At 39.4% G+C, this 20,997-nt stretch overlaps 1 protein-coding gene across 3 annotated transcripts in view; it reads left to right on the forward strand.

The window, feature by feature from the left end:
• The window catches only part of TRIP4 (thyroid hormone receptor interactor 4), a 68,704-nt gene that overhangs the window by 46,885 nt on the left and 822 nt on the right, over nucleotides 1–20,997 (forward strand). For 2 of the 3 annotated variants that reach the window (XM_047735787.1, XM_047735788.1), the window contains exon 12: nucleotides 12,944–13,046. In XM_047735787.1, coding sequence (XP_047591743.1) covers nucleotides 12,944–13,046 — 103 coding nt within the window. Of the gene's footprint in view, nucleotides 1–12,300; nucleotides 12,406–12,554; nucleotides 12,674–12,943; nucleotides 13,047–20,997 lie in introns of all 3 variants that reach the window. The other variant, XR_007128512.1, reaches the window with a different exon arrangement.

Here is a 20,997-nt window from a genome sequence, read left to right on the forward strand (position 1 = left end):
TATAGTTTTAAAGACTCTCACAGTCATTAATAGCTCAGATGACTTAATATGTTATTAATATATTTTCTTTATAGGATATTTGCATTCTGAATGGGAACTCAGGAGCATCTGGCAGTGTGGGTGGGGGGGTTTGGTAAGGGGCCTTCCTTTATTTTCTTATTTGTTGATCAAGCAATCATCTGATATAAGGTCAAATGATTTCAATCACTAGACAGGCTATCTTCTTTCTGCCACAGGTTTGTGTAGAGAAGGATAAGAAACTGTAACCCTAGCCTATGGAGTATAGCAAAGTTTATGGGAATTAGAAATCTAATTAATAAAAACAAATCTTTTTCGTTTCTCAAAGATACCTCTCTTTCAGGTCAGCATGATACTCCTCTTCAAGCTTAGATTATGTCTTTTATCTTGAGGATACTGAGGGCAGCACATAGAAATATAGGAATCCTCCCATATGTTCCCAGCTGGAAGTCCTGGCAGCTCTCCCTATGAATTTCCCAATGTATGACATTAGAATATCCCCAAACACCAGAAGCCAGTAGGCTTCATTAAACAGGAATCCCTTACCCATTTTCCCTATGATCAGCTTTTCTGGGGCTTTCCCCCACTGATTCTTTTCTGTGTTTGGGGGTAGCTCAAGAATGTATTCAGAATTGATAGTAGACCTATTTGGAGATTATGTATTGGGTAAGGATCTTTAAAAAGTTATAGCTTTGGTGTTTGGCTGCCTTTTAGAAAATGTCTGAAGCCTCTTGGGTAATCTGCCTGTCCCTGACCTAGGGTTCTATGTTGTAAGAAATGTGATTACCTAGCCTGTTTTACAAACCTTATTCTCATTTCTGTAATAATGAGTTGAAAGTTTAGGAGTAATAGCTCTAGACAAGCGTTTCTCAAACTATTCCATGCATAAGTGTTCTCTGGAGGCATAAAAACGGGGGAGGTGATTGTCTATGGACACATACATTTGGAAAATGAATTTGTATCAAATAAATGTATTTGTTTACCGCAGACTTTTTCAGGCCCATTAAGATGCTAGTGTGCATTATGACTCTGATACATCTAGTGGATATAATATGCAGTGTTCCAAAAACTTTTAGACCATAAAATCCCCTCTCCCCACCCATGCACACTGCCTAGTTACTAACTGCAGAACTGTTATCTTGTGGTATATACAACTTAGAAAGTGTTAGTCGACATATGTTTGGGTTTTTTTTTTTTATTCTCACAGGTTATCTATGAAAATGAGGGAGAATCATCCAGGAATTGGTTTCTTGACCTGTGTCTTCTTTCTGCATCTTTCTGCATCTTCACACTCATTTCTCATCACCCAGCTGAATTATATTTTCCTTGAAAACCAGTGTAGATCTAGTAATCTTTATTTCAACTGAAGCTAATCTCCTAAGTAATTTGGACCACATTTTACTTTTCCATCTTGTTCCTAGTTTTTTCCTTCCCCAAAGAAACTCAGTAACTTACTTCCTGACCTCACATTCTTGTCCTTTCTTTGATAAGTTAAAATATACTAAGCCCTCACTATTTCTGGCATAGTGTGATCATTTTTCCTCTTAAAAAAAAAACAACAAGGTTTTATTAGTGGTTGTTTAAAATCAAGTAAGTATACTCTGACTGATTTTTTAAAAATATGTGCTAAAATTGCTTTGCCCTGAGCTAAGAACTCCTCTTCCTTTTATCTTCTAAGAGTAGTATGGCTGGCATGGATAATTTGTGCCAGAAAAAAATCCCACTGGACCCTCAGCCCTCCTGAGTAATAGCAGGGAATCAACCTAAACAAGGTAGGAATGATACAGAAAAGGCTGTTGGTTCAACTCAAGAGAGAAAGGTAGAGGAGAGTCATCTAGTTACAACTTCTCCTGTATTCCCCTGGAAGGAGCCCATGCCGTTCACCAGCATTTTATCTGCCAGCAGCAGATGTAAGCTCTCAAAAACAGCAGGGAGGATGTTGACTGCAACAATACATCAAGGCTGTGGTTTGTAACCTCAATAGTAAGGCAGTTAAAACTTTTTTTTTTTTAACAAAGACATTTTGATTGCCAAATCCATAACCATTAGCAGCTGTGGTTTGAACAGTTCTCTAGACCTAACAAGTTTTCAAACAGAAAGTTGAGTTGGTGGCTTTTGTTTCTACTTGTCTGTGTTGTGTTTGTGCTATTTATATCTCTGCCTTCAATAGAGAATCTGATTTGTCTGAAATTTCCAAGGTCATTGATTGTTCTGTTTCTTCTGACTAAATCCATTCCTCTCCTGCCAGCATACTGACCCTTCAGTCCATTTGATCTTATGGCTTTTATAATAGCCAAGACCCTGTCTTTAAAGAGCTCTGCTGAAGCAGTTCTGCTGGGTGCCTATGTAATTGACATCAGCAATAGAATTGAAGTCTTCATTGGGAAGAGAGTATTACTTGTTCCTTCTCCTGTAAGGGTATCCAAGTGATAAAGATCTTCAGGATGATTAATAAAAATGGAATGGAAATCATCAGTTTCTATCACCAATGTGTTGTATGCTGATCTAAGAGGTGAGAAATTAGAGGATGAAGGAATATCAATATTCAAACCAGACATTAGCTTTAAAAAATGTGGAGTCCCCAAATTCCCCAAATTTTCTTTTTCTTTTTTTTTTTTCAAAGTAACCTCTATGCCCAGCATGGGGCCTGAACTCACAACCCTGAGATCAAGTGTCATATTCTCTACCAACTAAGCAAAGCAGCCCCTGCAAATTTTCTTTTATGTGGAAAATGGGGATGCCTGGGTGTTTCAGACAGTTTAGCACCTGCCTTTGGCTCAGGTCATAATCCTGGGGTCCAGGGATTGAGCCCCACATCAGGCTCCCTACTCAGCGGGGAGCCTGCTTCTCCTTTTGCCTGCTGCTCTCCCTACTTGTGCTCTCTCTCTTTTTCTTTCTCTCTGACAAATAAATAAATAAAACCTTTAAAAAAATGTGTAAAAATGTCCTCTCTGTTGTACTGAGAAAACCTGCATATTTATAAACCTAAAAATGTGTATTCCTAAGGGATCATGAGGGCTGTGTCAGAGACCCAACAAAGAGGGGAACTGTGTATCTGCCACAGCTAGTCTGACCCTAGGCAGTTCTTTAAAATCACAGCTCACTTGAGTGAAACAGGGAATGTATTTTCAGAATTTTCATGAAGACTAGAATATTTACTAGAACTTCTAGGTCAGAACAAACTGTCTTTACAGTTGTTTTATAACCTGAGTGTCAAGTGCCCACATGCTGAGTTGAGGACAACCATGTATGTTTTTTAATAAGTCAGAAAGCATTATACTTTCTATTGTTCTTATCCCGAACAGAGGAGGGAAATAGTAACACTTATCTGTGCATTTATATAAGTTCTTTGATGTTTAGCTTTTCATCTGAAAATGAACATGTAATTCTTTTTTTTTTTTTTAAGATGTTATTTATGTATTTGACAGACAGAGATCACAAGTAGGCATAGAGGCAGGCGGCGGGGGGGGGGGGTGGGGGGGGTGGAAGCAGGCTCCCTGCTGAGCAGAGAGCCCAATGCCGGGCTCGATCCCAGGACTCTGAGATCATGACCTGAGCTGAAGGCAGAGGCTTCACCTACTGAGCCACCCAGGCACCCCTAATTCTTTTTTTTCTTTTTTTAAGATTTAATTTATTTATTTGAGAAAGAGAGCACAAGTGATGGGTAAGGGGCAGAGGGAGAATGGTAGAGAGAGAGGGAGAAGCAGACTCCCTGCTGAGCAGGGAACCTGGCATGGGGCTCGATGCCAAGACCCTGGGATCATGACCTGAGCTGAAAGGAGATGCTTAGCTGACTGAGCCACCAAGATGCCTCTGAAAATGAACATACAATTCTTAAAATTTTCTTAAGTATTATTATAAACACTTGAGTGCCTACCATAAATCAGACATTGTTGTAGACACTAAAAGAAACAGAAAGGTGAATCAGCCATGGGTTCTGCCCTCAGAATGTTTGAAAGACTGCTAGACAGATAAAGTACAAATGTAAACAAATACAAAATAAAAAGCAAAATTACTGTCTTGAAAAGTAGAGTGTCACTGAGGAATTTAAAGGAGGAAAAGGTTGCTTCCAGCTAGGAGGGATCTCAAAAAACTTTATTAAGAATATGGCTTTTGAATTGGCCTTAAAGGGTAGTAATAATAAAATCTATCACTTTTGATCAGCTGTTATATGCCAGACCTATCATGTATGTTCTTATCCTCACTACAATAACAACAACAAGGTATCATTACCCCTCTTTTAGGGACGAGGAAATTTAAGACTCAGTTAAAGTAACTTGAGTACTATTAATCAGTAAATGATAGAGTTGAGATTGTTGTTCAAGTCTTTCTACATAGTTGATTGAGAGGCATATTCCAAGGAGAGGAAGAAGTGTGAGGTGGAAGTTATGGGTCTGTCCAGAGAATAATAATAGCAAACCAGTTTGTTGAGAGATGAGTATGGGTGAGAAAGAGGAGGAAGCAGCAAACAAGAATGGAAAAGTATGTTGTGGTCCAGTGGTAGATAGCTTTGTATGATAAGCTTTAGCGGTAACACTTTTTTCTATAGTCAGTTGTGGAATGGAGAAGGGGTGTTTGGAACATGGTCATGGCCTTGATTTAGGAAAATGGATCTGGTTGCAATGTTGAAGTTGGATTACAGTGAAGATCCTGAAGGTGGGGAGACTAATGAGATGGCAGTTGTCATTCGAGGGTCAAGATTTTTTTTTTTTAAATTTTATTTATTTATTTGACAGAGAGTGAGCACAGGCAGATAGAGTGGCAGGCAGAGGCAGAGGGAGAAGCAGGCTCCCTGCTAAGCAAGGAGCCCGATGCGGGACTCGATCCCAGGAGGCTGGGATCATGGCCTGAGCCGAAGGCAGCTGCTCAACCGACTGAGCCACCCAAGCGTCCCGGGTCAAGATATTTTTAAAAGTCTGTTCTAGGATAATGCCAGTGAAATGAGACAAGAGGGGGACAGATGTAAGGGGTTTTAGGTAGAATCAATCACTTAATGTAACACCTTCATTTTACCTGTAAGTAAACCCAGGCTTAGAGACAAAGTGGTCTGCTTGATCTAGAAAGTCTAGAAGGTCTAGACCTGAGCCGAAGGCAGAAGTTTAACCCTCTGAGCCACCCAGGTGCCCAAGATTACTTAAAATCTTAAGAAAAAAATTTAATTCCACACACAGTATTATGGTTTTTTACTTGGATAGTTTAAAATGTTTTAATCTGTTTTGTTCTAAAAGACAAATGTCATTTTATGAAGGGGTATTGTTAATGTTTTTTTTTTTTTTTTAAAGATTTTATTTATTTATTTGACAGAGAGAAATCACAAGCAGGCAGAGAGGCAGGCAGAGAGAGAGGAGGAAGCAGGCTCCCTGCTGAGCAGAAAGCCCGACGCGGGGCTTGAACCCAGGACTTGGGATCATGACCTGAGCCGAAGGCAGCAGCTTAACTCACTGAGCCACCCAGGCGCCCCTTGGGTATTGTTAATGTTAATAGCACCAGATTACCTAACAATGATTTTACCTTGGTAGGTTAACTGATGTCAAAGGATGCTCTAAGCTCTGTCTCAGAATAGTTGTTCTCAGTTGAGTCAACCAGCCATTGGGAGTTAAACTCTAAAATTATCAGATCCCCTAAGTCGAGTTTTAGCGTTCTGAGTTATTAGTCCCAACGTAGACTTCAATGGTTAAGGACCTTACAATGTAGTATCTTTAATTAAGAGCAATTCTCTTTTAGTTCTTACTAGTTTAAGTTGAATTAAAAGCCTGCTATATGAAATTTAAGACCAAAAATAATTGTTATGTATGGGTGATTCCCATTTAGGTCTTTATGAGTAAGGGCAGAAAAGCTACGAGGTTAATTTTAGAAAAAATATACTTGCAGGTTCTCTTATGTATGGATTTTCCAGCATAGGATTCCAAAGGGCATAGAAAGCCACATTGGAAACTTAACTGTGAGTAGGATGGGACCAGGAAATCAACAGTATGTGGCTTCAGCTAGATCATTTTCCGCAAATGGCTCTAAAACCCTTAAGCTGCATATCACTCATACGTTATTCTTTTCACTTAGAGCAAACATGAGCTCTGTAGCATTGAGCTGTAACCCCCTGTCTTTGATACTGAGCACATGACTTGAATTGGGTACTAGTACATGGGAGTTCAATATCCCACCTTGGGCCAGCTGGCATGATCCTTATTCAACTCCAGTCAAATATATAGTAGTTTTCGTGTCAAAGCCTCATGATCAATATGTCACTGATGTGAGAAAACTTTTATTCTCCAGTAGAGTGTGGCCTAAGGTACTAGTTGTGTGTCCTGTGAACACCTTGAATTGCTTTGAAGGAAAATGTACACAACTATTGGAGAACACAGTTGCTTTCAGGATATGCTTCTTTGGATCTGTTGTGCTTTGTAGCCTTTTTATCAGACTCATTTCCTTCTCTCCTTCTGAGTATTATCACCTTAATCTTCTTGGAGTTGGTTTTCTGCTAACTACATTTCAGAGCCTGATTTCATGTCCTATCTAGTTCCCTAAAGTTCAAACCAAGAAAACATATAGCAAATATATGTTCTTTGTCAATGAGTTCTTTCTTAACTGTTTACTTTAGCTTTTAGTCCGCTGGAGACAGATACAAGACTTAAAGGTCATTTGGGGATTTGTTGAGAAGAGTGACATCTTGCAGAGTTGGTGAAAATGGCCACTTGGCTCTGAATTAGTTGTGATTGCCAAAAAACAACTAAACCTTTTTTTCCCCTTACAAAAATGGCAAAAGAAATGTTTTCTAGAGGACTGGTGAACAATTTTCCTCTGGAGAAGAGAAAAAAATGGCTGTTTAGTGTTAATTACCTATTATGTTAGACAGCTATGAAACTTATGCGCCATGAAAAAAGAGTAGGCCCAACCCTCTCCTCCTCCCCCCAGGCTGGAAACCAGGTGATAGAGGTCATGTTTTCTTTCTTTCTTTCTTTCTTTCTTTCTTTCTTTCTTTCTTTCTTTCTTTCTTTCCTTCTTTCTTCCTTTTTTTCTTTCTTCCTTTCTTTTTTTAAAATTATTTTTTATTGTGTTATGTTAGTCACCATACAGTGCATTATTATTGATGTAGTGTTCCATGATTCATTGTTTGTGTATAACACCCAGTGCTCCATGCAGTCCGTGCCCTGCTTAATACCCATCCCCAGGCTTACCCATCCCCCAGCCCCTTCCCTTCTAAAACCCTCCATTTGTTTCCCCGGAGTCCATAGTCTCTCATGGTTCTTCTCCCACTCCAATTTCTCCCCCTTCATTTTTCCCTTCTAATGTCCTATGTGCTATTCCTTATGTTCCAGAAACAAGTAAAACCATATGATAATTGACTTTCTCTGTTTGACTTATTTCACTTGGCATAATCTCCTCCTGTCCCATCCATGTTGATGGAAAAGTTGGGTATTCATCTCAACACCCAAAAAACGGAAGTCATGTTTTCTTAGGCAAGAACAGCCGCAACTTCCTGAGGAATATGTTGCTGAATTTGAATGGTTCCTTTAAATTGCTTGATTTTACAGCCCACATTCCTTGATCTGTCTGTTGTGCTATCTCAGTGACCCTTTCTTTAGCATTCTCTCTAAATTGGATATGATATCCAAAGTTTATTCACATTGTTTACAAATATGAACCTCCTTTCTCTTAATTAATTTACTTTTCTTTTTTTTTTAATGTAAGCTCTACACCCAACATGGTGCTTGAACACAACCCCAACATCAAGAGTTGCATGCTGTACCTACTGAGCCAGCCACGCACCCCTTATTTAGTTTTCTGTCCATCAGCTACATTTTAGTCTCTTTCAGACCAAAAATCCCTTTCTTGTAAGTCACTGACATGCCAGTGTTTAATGTGGCTCATAGTATCCAGGCCCCAGTTGCAGAGATTATGCTTTTCTGAACGTACCGAGGCTCTGCCAAACTGACTTTGCTTTACTGCACTCTACCCCTTTTCCCAATACAAGACCTTACTTTACTTTATTCTTTGCAGACTGCTTTGTTCTTCAGCTCTGTTTCTTGTAGCCTCTTGAAGTTCAGTATAAGAGATTAGAAAAAGGAATATTCACATAAAACTCTGATTTAGATTAAGTTGGGAAAGTTGATTTTAATGTTTATCTTTATTGTGAGGCACGAGTGGGTCCCAGGAACCTGTTGGATAATTTATCTATCATTTTCCCCATTATTTGACATTTGCTTACTCTGTTAATGTATGTCAGTATAGTTAATATTAAACATAGGGCCTTATTGGACTACTTGCCAAGACACAAAAGTTCTAATTTAGCTTTAGGGATAACAGATTACAGAGTAGCGCCTGCTTTTACCCAGAGTTATAGTCCTAAGAGTCTCTAGTTCCCAGCATGTGTGCATTTAGTATAGTTATGATAACCTTAATGTGTGGGGTGCCTGGGTGGCTCAATTAGATGAGCGTCTGCCTTCAGCCCAGGTCATGATCTTGGAGTCCTGGGATCAAGCCCTGTGTCGGGCTCCCTGGTCATTGGAGAGCCTGCTTCTCCCTCTGCCTGCTGCTCCCAAAGCTTATGCTCTCTCTCACTCTCGCTCTATCTTAAATAAATAAATAAAATCTTTTAAAAAATACTATGTCTTTAATCAACAGTTACAAATACGACATATGCAATGACATTAAAAAAAAAGATAACCTTAATGCACAGGTTGTTTTCATTATTCTTTCATTCAGAAAATATTGATTGCCTACAATGTGCCAAGCATGATTCAGGGTGCTGAGGAGTAAACAAAATAAACAAAAACCCTGGCCTTCATGGGAGTTTTCATCCTTGTAAAGGGAGGCCAAATTTTAAAATGCAGTGGTGCCTGGCTGGTTCAGTTGGTAGAGCATGTAACTCTTTTTTAATTTTTATTTATTTATTTATTTATTTGACAGAGCACACACAAGCAGGGGGAGGAGCAGAGGGAGAGGGAACGGAAAGAATCTCAAGTAGACTCTGCGCTGGGTGTGGGGGTCAGACTTACCATCCTGAAATCATGACCCGAGCCAAAACCAAGAGTTGGATTCTTCAACTGAGCCAACCACGTGCCCTGAGCATGGGACTCTTGATCTCCAGGTTTTGAGTTTGAGCCTTAAATTGGGCATAGAGATTACTTAAAAATAAAATGTTTTAAAAATTTAAATAAGTAAATTATAATGTATTAGATGATGGTAAGTGCTATAGGAACAAAAAAGGGTTGAGAGTACCAAGTCTGTGAGGAGATTCATGCTTTTATTTTAAATAGAATGATTAGGGAAGGCTTACTGCAAAGCTGACATTTAAACAAAGTTCTGAAGAAAGAGAAGCCTTGTGGATATCTGAGTCATGGTAGAGGTGGGAGCATTCTAGGAAGAGGGAATAGGCAAGTGCAAAGATCCAAGAATAGGAACAACCTGGAAGTCAGTGTGGCTGGAGTAGAGTGAAAGTGGGGGTAAATGTAGTAGGAAAATATGTCAAAGAGGAAATAGAGAGCCAGACTCTCCAGGAACCTGAAGGTTATGCTGAGGACTTAGGCTTTTATTCTGAGTGAGATGAAAAGCCACTGGAGAGTTTTAAGTAGTGGAGTGTATGATCTGATATGTTTTTTTAAATAGTTCTGGCTGCCCTGTTAAAAATAGAAGAGAGAGAGGTTAAGGGCAGAAACAGAGAGACCAATTAGGAGATTATTGTGGTAATCCAGGGAAACATGATGGCTTGGACCAGGGAAGTAGCTGTGGAGGTCTTAGGAAGTGGTGAGATATTGGATATCCTTTGAAGGTGGAGTTAACAGAACTTCTCAGTGAGGTGGTTGTGGGGGTTTTGGCCTGAACAACTGGAAGGATGGAATAGCTAGTAGGCTGGGTATCTATTCATTCATTCATTATTCATTTTAAAGGAGGGAATGGATAAGAGAGGAGCAGGTTTGGAATTGAATCAGGATCTCTATTTTATAAAATTTTATTTGTACTGTGATAAAATATACATAACATAAAACTTACCATTTTAGCCTTTTTTAAGTGTACTATTCAGTGGCATTATGTACATTTATAATGTTGTGCAACTATTGCCACTATCCATTTCCAGAACTTTTTCATCATCTCAAACAGAAATTCTGTCCCCATTAAATAATAACTTCTTCCTCCTCCCTCCAGCCCCTAATAACCTCTATTTTCTGTCTCTTTGAATTTGCTTATCCTAAGTACCTTGTATAGGTACTCATCAGGTAATATTTGGCCTTCTGTGTATGGCTTATTTCAGTAAGTGTAATTTTTTAAGATTCATCAGAATTTCTGGAATATTTTTAATATTCCACTGTGTGTATGTACCATATTTTGTTCATCTGTCTGTGGATGAACATTTGGATTGTGGAAACTGTTGGGTGCTATGAACATTGGTGAACAAGTGATATGTTGGGAGCATGTAATAGCTTTCAATTTCTTTGAGGGATATACCCATGAGCAGAATTGCTGGACCTTACAGTAATTTTGTAACTCTTTGATGTTACAAAAACCGAACTGTTTCCATAGCAGCTGCACTGTTTTACACCCATACCAGCAATGCATGACTGTTTTAATTTCTTCACATCCTTACCAATACTTGTTATTTTCCATGTTTTTTGGTTTAGTTTTGTTTGGTTTTATTATAATCATCCCATAAGCATAAACTAATATCTCACTGTGGTTTAGATTTGCATTTCCAGGACCTCATTTTTTCCCTAGTTTTATTGAGATATAATTGGCATGTAACATTGTATTAGTTCACTATGTACAACAGAATGATTTAATACATGTATATGTTGCAAAATGATTACCACAATATATTTAGAGAACATCCATCACCTCTCATAGTTACAAATTCAGGACCTTATTTTTTAACTCTGAGCCTGAAGAAGATCACTAAGGTGGTAAATGTAGGGAGAGAAGAGGTCTGAGGCCTGACCTCTGAAGCACTCCCAACATTTAAAGGATGAGGTGATAAGCAGTGGGTAAATAGCAAAGCTAAGAAGAGAATGAAGCCAAGTGAGGAATGTTCGTGAAGGAGGGAGAGAAGAATTCTATTAGGTTCTACAAATAGGTCAATTAAGATGAGAACTGAGCACTGACCGTTTGATTTAGCAACATGGAAGTGAACAATGATCTTTAGTTCACCAAGAATAGTTTTGGTGGAGTGTTGGGAGTGAAAGCCTGTTTATAATGAATTCAAGAAACAATAGAGAAATTTGAAGCAGGGAGCATACATAATCTTTTAGTGAATTTTGTTGTAAAAAGAATCAGAAATGGAGCATTTGCTTGAGGAGAATGGGGAGATTTTGTTTTATGGCAGACATTACAGAAAGTATGTTTAATGGGATAGAGTCAGTAGAGAGAGAACATTTATTGATGCAGAAAAAAGTGGAGAGAATGACTGAACTGGGTTATAGTTCTAGAAAAGTAGAGCTGTGAGGTCCTCGCAGCACTGTCCTCTGCCTCAACATTCTGAGACACAGAGGGGAGAGAGTAGGAAAACTGAAGAGATGTGAATTGTGACTGTTGCTGTTGAGGCCTCTGTAGAATTCGGTTGAAAGATCTCGATGGCAGCCTCTGGTTTTATTCGTGCCAAAGCACCTCAGCAGTAACAGCTGGAACCTGCTTTTCTTTGAGTTCTAAAGATCCAGGGTATAAGGAAAGAAGAGCATTTTCCTTCTCATCTTTATTCTTTTTTTTTTTTTTTTCTACTGTGAACATTTTGACCCTGCCTCTGAATATAATTGTGTCTGATACTTGATATTAAGCTATGTTTTATCAGTGTACATGCCACACCTGTCCCACACAGAGAGCCGTGGTATGTGGGCAGGACCAAAAGGTGCTAAAAATCCCTTCTGTTTTCTCCACAGCCTTACTTAACCACTTAAGACAGAGTGGTCAAGTGGTCAGTAAAGAAGTTTTAACTACTTTTGTTTCTACTAGTTACAGAGAAATTTTAATTTTCTTATTTTACTGAAACCTCCATTTCTACTTTTGAGCCTTAGTTCTTTAGAGGACATATCTTAGCAGGTGAATAAGAGTGGAAAATAAGTTTATATATTTGATGGTAGTTACTAGGAGAAAGGCTCCTTTGGAAATGCCATAGTCAGCCTGTGAGTCATATTTGTCAAACATGCTAAATACAGGACATAAAAGATAGGAAATAATGAAAAAACAAATCAGTTGGGCATTGCTAGAGAGCACTTTCTGCCAACCCTCTATTGTTGTTCCTTAAATTGTGATTATGTGGCCGGCCTAGTCTTACTCTAGGTTCTGTGTCTGTCTTTGCAGAAGGAATACAAGTCCTAAGTATTCACACAGATTTGTGATGAGAGATCCAAAGGAGGCTTCTAAATAATTTTCAGAATTGCTCTACCAGTTACCTTTTCACCCTAAGTAAGTCTGGAATGCATCCAGCAAAACAGCTTTTGCATGTTCATACCTTTCAGAATGAATCATCTTCCTTCCTTATAGTGAAAGAAGGGCTCTGTTGATTATTGCTGGCAGCATTTCCACAAATGTTCTATTTTTCTTAAACCTTCCAGTGTTTCACTCAAGTTAACCTGGGGGTGCCCAATGTTCCCAAAGGAGACCTCCAAATCTCCCAACTTTGTCATTTATACTAAAAGAACAGTCAGTCCTGATTCTTCTGGAAAAATATCAGGTATCTTTTTTTTTTTTTTTTTTTTTAAAGAAGTTGTTCCCATTATAGGAGGTCAGAAATGGCAGGCAATAGACTGCATAAGACTACTGTGCTAAGGCCTGGGGAAAGGGGAAGGTTTGTTCTTGCTTGTTGAGCATAATCCTCTTTACCTGACTGAAATGGAGAGTGCTATCATCAGAATGTTGAGGTGAAATTTGGGACATCCTTTGATCTCCCTGAAATTCAAAATCTGTCCCAACTAGTCTGACTTGTTATTTTTATATTCTGCAGTATCCAGACATGAGTCAAGAATCTGATTCTCCGTTTGTTTTCATCTGCACAAATCCCCAGGAAGTGATTGTGAAGTTTCCTATTAAAGGAAATCCAAAAATCTGTAAGTCAGAAGCTTTGATGGTCTAATTTTTGTTTCTTTTCTTTCTTTTTGTCTTGTGTCTCACTTGTTTAAAACCTTAAAATCTTCTCTTCTTACTATGTTCTATGGCATCTCAAGCTTTGGAAGATTAATATAATTACATTTATTGTTAACTTTAGTGTTAACCATAGCATAGCCTTTCCAAAGTGTACCTTGACCCACAATTATTGGCATGCTAGTGAATCACTCTAAACTTCTATTTAAGACCCCATTACATTTAAAGATTTATTTATTCATTTTGAGAGAGAGAGAGAGAGTATCCATGTAGGGCGAGGGGTAAGGGAGAGAGAGAAAAAGAATCCTAAGCAGACTCCCCGCTGAGCACAGGGCCCTGGATGCCGGGCTTTATCTCACAACCCAGAAATCATGACCTGAGCTGAAACTAAGAGTCAGACGCTTAACCAGCTGAGCGACCCAGGTGCCCACAGACCCTATTACATTTAAAATCCTTATTTGCCAGCCAAAAGAGTATGCTTTACTCTGCTGCACTACTCATTAAAGGAAGTAGTAAGCCCACACCAATGGCAATAATGACATTTATTCATTGTTCCTCAGTATTCAATCCAAGTAAGATTTAAGTTGGTGTCTATTTTCGAGTGTTTTGGAGGCTCCACTTCCCACTTTTCCTGTCATTACTGGTTTCTAAAACTCTGCATTCTTGCTTTTCATTCTCTTGGGAACCTCTTGATTATTTACTTTTCTGTAAACTTTTGCTTTATGTATTTGTGTTTATAGACCCTCTGCGTATTCACTTCTTTTTTTTTAAAGATTTTATTTATTTATTTGACAGACAGAGATCACAAGTAGGCAGAGAGGCAGGCAGGTGGAGGGGGGAAGCAGACTCCCTGCTGAGCAGAGAGCTTGATGTGGGGCTCGATCCCAGGACCCTGGGATCGTGACCTGAACTGAAGGCAGAGGCTTTAACCCACTGAGCCACCAAGGTGCCCCTGCATATTCACTTCTTAATCATTTTTTGTTGACTTCATTTTTTCAACTTCCAACTTCTCTTCCTCTGTGTAGTCCTATCACAGCCTCTTCTATTTCAAAAAAGTCCTAGGAAACACATACTGGTGTCCTCTCTGCCCAGCTTATTTTTAAAAACAACCTCAACAACCCTCCTGTTTGCTCATGTCAGTTACTGATTTGTGCCTCTGTGGCACTGCTTTCCCATTATGTGAACTGGATGATTTGGGGGCAATCATTGTCTTCAGCTGTGCACAACTCTACCTTATCCTATACTTTGGGGACCAACTAGCCATTTGATAAACCTATTCTATAGAGAAGTACTTTTCTTTCTCTCTCTCTCTCTCTCTTTTAAAGACTTTATTTATTTGAAAGAGAGAGAGAGAGGCAGCGCATGAGTTGGGAAGGGCAGAGGGACAAGGGGGCTCCCTGTTCACCAACAACTCTGGACTGGATCCCAGGACCTTAAGACTACGATGTGTGCTGAACTTAGATGTTTAACCAACTGAGCCACCCAGGTGCCCCTAGAGAAGTACTTTCCAAACTGTACTGTAAATAAAAATCACCTAGAAAGGTGTTAAAACACAGGTTTCTGGGCTCTCTCCCAAGTGATACTGATTCTGTTGCTCAGCTAACTACACTTTGAGTAATACTGCTTTTGATTACAAAATACTTGAAGTGTGAATTTAGATTAATGTATATTCATCACAAAATTCAGGCAACCCTCATGATTTACGAGACATATATTCTTAAGATTCCTACATATCAGAAAATCTGAACATATTGCCTTTGACTTACATATATTATTTACTTCACACTGTATCCCAGCAGGTAGCTAAGTGGTCCTGGAAGTTTTTTTTCTTGCTCTCTACTATTTAGAATTTGTTCATTTATTTATTTATTTATTTTTTAAAAGATTTTATGTATTTATTTGACAGAGAGAGATCCCAAGTAGGCAGAGAGGCCGGCAGAGAGAGAGAGGGAAGCAGGCCCCCCGCCGAGCAGAGAACCCGATGCAGGCCAGATCCCAGGACCCTGAGATCATGACCTGAGCTGAAGGCAGAGGCTTAACCCACTGAGCCACCCAAGCGCCCCTATTTTTTTTTTTAAGATTTTATTTATTTATTTGACATACAGAGATCACAAGTAGGCAGAAAGGCAGGCAGAGAGAGAGAGAGAGAGGAGGAAGCAGGCTCCCCGCTGAGCAGAGAGCCTTATGCTAGGCTTGATCCCATGACCCTGGGATCATGACCTGAGCCAAAGGCAGAGGCTTTAACCCACTGAGCCACCCAGGCGCCCCCTTATTTGTTGTTTTTTAAAGATTTTATTTATTTGACAGAAAGAGACACAGCAAGAGAGGGAACACAAGCTGGGGGAGTGAGAGCAGAAGAAGTAGGCCTCCTGCTGAGTGGGGAGACTGCCATGGGGTTGGATCTCAGGACCATGGGATCATGACCTGAGCTGAAGGCAGATGCTTAACAACTTAGCCCACCAGACGCCCCTAAAGATTTTCTTTTTAGGGGCACCTGGGTGGCTCAGTATATTAAAGCCTCTGCCTTCAGCTCAGGTTGTGATCCCGGGGTCCTGGGATTGGGCCCCACATTGGGCTCTCTGCTCAGCGGGGAGCCTGCTTCGCCCTCTCTCTCTACTCTCCTCTCTGTCTACTTGTGATCTCTGTCTATCAAATAAATAAAATCTTTAAAAAAAAAAAGATTTTCTTTTTAAGTGATGTCTGCACCCAATTTGGGGCTCAAACTCACAAACCCGAGATCAAGAGTTGCTTGGTCCACTGACTGAGTCAACCAGGTGCCCCCTCCACTATTTAGGATTTTTATTTATTTTTATTTTTATTTTTTAAGATTTTATTTATTTATTTGTCAGAGAGAGAGAGAGAGAGAGAGAAAGCGAGTACAAGCAGGAGAAGCAGGTAGAGGGAGAAGCAGGCTCCCCGCTGAGCAAGGAGCCCAATGTGGGACTCGATCCCAGGATGTCAAGATCATGACCCTAGCCAAATGGAGATGCTTAACCAAGTGAGCCACCCAGCCATCCCTAGAATTTTTATTTTTTTTTAAATTTTATTTAGCTATTTTATTTTAGAGAGGGAGAGAGATTGCAAGCTAGGGGTAGGGCAGAGGGAGATAGAATATCAGGCAGTCTTTTCGCTGAGCACAGAGACGGATGCAGGGCTCGATCTCATGACGGCCAAAACCAAGAGTTGGACACTTAACCGATTGAGTCACCCAGGCGTTCCTCCACTATTTAGGATCTATTAATTTATTTATTTAGATTTTTAAAATGTATTTATTTAATTGACAGAAACACAGCAAGAGAGGGAACACAGCAGGGTAAGTGAGAGAGGAAGAAGCAGGCTTCCTGCCAAGCAGGCAGCCCCATGTGGGGCTTGATCCTAGGACCCTGGGATCGTGACCTGAGCCGAAGGCAGACGCTTAACAAGTGAGCCACCCAGGCGCCCCTCCACTATTTAGGACTTAAATCTCTCTTTTCTCTTTTTTGGTTGTGGCAGTCTATCCCTCTTTGTTTCATTCTCACCTTAACTCTAGACACCCATAGCAGCACTGGTGGTAGGAGCCAAAGATTTTAGGTCTTTTCCATATCTAGGGCTGCTTGTTCTTGAGTCCCCATAACCTTTTCTTAGCTTCCTTCCCTATCTTGGTTTTTATCTGCTGCTTAGCTCTTTTGAGAAAACGTTCTGTATAAACAGAGTTTAGATATTTCTCTGAAATGTTTTACTCCATTGCTTTCTCTCCCAGAGACCTACCTTCAATGCATGTACTGGCCTGTTTTTCTCGATAAGGTTTAATGAGGGGTGGGAGGAGTGATGTTCTTAGGAGAGAGCTTTAGTAACCTCCTGTCTTTTCCCCCATTGTTTCTGTTCTTAAAAGCTTTAAAAAGCCGGGGCGCCTGGGTGGCTCAGTGGGTTGAGCCTCTGCCTTCGGCTCAGTCATGATCTCAGATTCCTGGGATTGAGCCCTGCATCGGGCTCTCTGCTCAGCAGGGAGACTGCTTCTCCCCCTCTCTCTCTGCCTGCCTCTCTGCCTACCTCTGGTCTCTGTCTGTCAAATAAATAAATAAAATCTTAAAAAAAAAAAAAAAGCTTTTAAAAAGCCAAAATGGGCTGTGTGCTTCTTTCAGGGACAATAGGACTAGAGAGAAATTGTGAGACTGTAGCTTCTTCCATGGTAGGCCAGACAGGGTAAAACATTGGTCAGAAATAATAGTGAAATTTAAAGAAAAAAAGAAAAGAATGGGTTGACCCTATGTATCTCAGGAATTTTTTTTTTTTTTTTTAAAGTAGGCTCCATTCCCAATGTGGGGCCTTTGTGAACTCATGAGCCTGAGATCAAGAGTCACATGCTCTATAGACTGAGCCAGCCAGGCTCCCCAGAAGGAAAAAAAAATCATGTTCTACCTGAGGATTTAGTTTGGTGTAAAGTTTCTATTCCCTATAACACTTTATTCCTTCATCCTTCATCCCTCTTTACCATCTCTAAAAATCTTACACTCAGGAGTTATATGTAGCTGATGAGTCATTAAATTCTACCCCTGAAACTAGTAATACACTATATGTTAACTAAATTGAATTTAGGTAAAAAATTGAAAATAAAAATAAAAAAATAAAAGTCTTACACTTTGCTAGAACTTCCTTCCCCATAGGCTGAAGGAGCTACCTTCAGTAGCTGACAGCTGGAAAAAGTCTTTACTCCCACTGTCACACGGGAAAATATGTATTTGGCTCTTAATTTGAAATGCTTCACATTTTCTTCTAGATACATCATTACGCTAAGTGGTTAAGGTCCATGGTATTAATATACTCTCCTTCAATTATAGCCCTATGACTTAAATGTTTTTATTCTTGTTTTTCTATTGTAGGATGGCTTAGGAATCTTCTATAGATTAGTTCTATGAGATATGCAAGTTCCAAACTCTGACTTGCAAATAAGCTTTTAGAAATTTACCTGTTGTACCCTGTGTGTGTGTGCGTGTGTGTGTACACACACACGCACACACACACACACACACATATATATGCTTTAAATTAAGGTTTTATACACACACACACACATTTTAATTTTTTGAGTATAGTTGACACACCATTAGTTTCAGGTGTACAACGTGGTGATTCAACATCCCTATGTGTTATGCTATGCCCACCACAAGTGTACCTATCATCTATCACCATACAATATGATTACAATATCATTAACTGTATTTTTCTTTTTTTTTTTTTTAAGATTTTTATTTATTTGACAGAGAGAGACACAACCGAGAGAGGAAACACAAGCAGAGGGAGTGGGAGAGGGAGAAGCAGGCTTCCCACCAAATAGGGAGCCTGATGCGGGTCTAGATCCCAGGATCCTGGGATCATGACCTGAGCCAAAGGTAGACACTTAATGACTGAGCCACCCAGGCGCCCCTAACTGTATTTTTCTATGTTGTACCTTTTATTCTCATTCCTTATTCATTCCATAACTGGAAGTAAAGGCATATATTTTGATTTATGCTTTTGGGCACATAAACTTGAGCTTGCTTGACCTGGGGATAATTATGTTTCTTGAAGTTGAAATAATTCAGAAAAGAGCAATATGCAATATGATCACTTGGCTGTGTGTCTGCTCAAATAAGGAAATGCAAAAAAGTATAGTAGAATATTTAGGTGAAATGCTCAAAGAGATAAAGGAAATCTTTTTACTTCAAATGAATTCCATGCTCTAGAGACTCATGCAAATACTGCCTTATATGTTATGCAAAACATGTGAAAATCCCTATGAGAGTTATATCGATTGATGACAAATACTATTCCCCCTTTTAACTTCTTGTCCATCTGCTGCACATGTATTTGATTTTCTTTTAGGCACCATGATTGAGGATGTGGTTAACACTGAAATGCTGTAGGTACTATATGTAGAAATAGTACCTATTTCAGAGTTTCTGTAGTCTGAGGGCAACTGTAATGACTGCTTCTTCATGCGAGAAGCCCCAGTCCCTTGCCTTCATGGCCTGAAGCTGGCCCAAGAATTGCCACTATTGGCAGTCCCTGTGGTAGATGTTAGGAATGCAGAGAAGTCCTTACTTATAAGGAGCTCACAGATTGCTGGCACTCGTATGGTTTTCTTAGGTAGTCTAGGAGATGAAAGAATTTCTGCATTCCTGGAAATGCGCTGGAAATCCCTTTTTCCTTTATCTATATCTCCTTCTTCCTATTAGTTTTCCATTTTATGACATCATCTTTGAAGCCAGGGATTAGTTTGCCTACCCATTGAGTCCTTTGCTCCTATGGGTTGATCTTTCCTGAGCTGGTCTCACTTGAGGGCTTTCACAATCAGACTGGAGTTTTCTGAAGATTGTACTTGGAATGTTCTTAAACAGTAAAGCTTTGAGAGTGTCAAGAAGGTAATGTCTCTATTTTATATGAGGAATCTGAAATACATGTAGTTAAAAGACTTGTCTAGGGTTGTAAACTGAGACCATGAATAAGAAACACAACTCCCAAGCCTCAGCATCGATATGACTACCTTACTTTTTCAGAGAACTTTGAGTTTATGAAGCACTTTAACATACAGTATTTCAATTAGTTATTGGATTAAATGACTTAGTGTATATAAAAAACTTAGCACAGTGCTTGGTATTTAGAAAGCACTCAATGTTAGTTTTAATTTTCTCAACTTTGTAAGTTAGTAGGAATTTTTCCCTCCTTTCATTTTTCAGCTGAGTAAATAGGTTTATAGAAGTTGTATTTTGCTCACATCTTTCTGTCTCTGATTTTTCTGCTCTTTTCACTTTATCAGATTGCCCAGAAACAGATTATTCCAATCATTTTTCACTTTTAGGCATAATATCAGAGCTGGAAGGAGGCTTCTGTGCTATATAGTCCAATTTCCTCTCAGCATCGAGAAAGCATCGAATAAGACTAACTAGGCGACTTCCTCACATACAGCTAGCTAGTCTCAGAACTACAGTTAGGACCTCAGTCTTCTAACTTACTCAATACAGAAAACTAGAAGTCTAGAGTCCTAGGTGGAATTCTGAATTCTGTCCTAGCTTGCCCTAAAAAGTTGAACAAGATGCAGTACTTCTTTATACCTCTGGGTACCACCACCTTTACAATGGATACTCTCATGTTTATCTGATATCTGCTAATTTTGGTGACTTAGTTCCTATAATTCAAAGGTTTTGAAATTTGTAATGTCTGCTTTCTTTGTTTAATTGATTTGATGAAAACATTTATTGAGCACCTACCATTTTGCACCCACTATGGTAGTGTTAGAGATACAAAGGCAAACGTGCCTTGTAATAGGGCTTTTTGCCAGATTGCTGGCACATGTTCGAATTTCCAGCTGGGCAGCCTGGGGAATGAAAGACTCCTAAATCCCTGGGAATACTCTGTGCTCTAAAGCCCAAATTAAAATCAACAGCTTTGTGACTATTGTGGACAGCATTCCGGGCATTACTTAGTGATGGTTTCTGAAGAAGGGGGGTTTCTGAGAAGTAATGTTATTCCAGAGACAGGTATATCTCTAGAGAGATGAAGGGGGAAAAGAAAACAAAATTTAAGAAAACAGGAAAACTTGTTAGGTTGAGATTATTTTTCTCACAATCTTTTGGAGCAGTCAAAACATGTATTCTTATTTTAGTTGGAGAAATGAGAATATTGAGGTCTAGAGAGACTAAATAACTTGCCCCAGGTTTTACGTGACAACAAATATGGGGCAGTTATGGGTCACGCTTACACCTGGCTGTCCTTGAAGGGAGGCTCCTTATTTATTTGTTAGTCTTTATTTTTATTATTTTGTGTGTGTGTGAGACTGAACTACCCTGTTTCTGTTTCAGTTCACTGTCCCCATCACTATTGACTTAACTAAGTCTTGTGGGGGAAAGAAATGTGCAAAACAGACAGGAACTTTGTTAAGATTGTCTTCATGAGAGGGAT

The sequence above is a fragment of the Lutra lutra genome, chromosome 7 (assembly GCF_902655055.1).
Source record: "Lutra lutra chromosome 7, mLutLut1.2, whole genome shotgun sequence".
NCBI classification, from domain to species: Eukaryota; Metazoa; Chordata; class Mammalia; order Carnivora; family Mustelidae; genus Lutra; species Lutra lutra.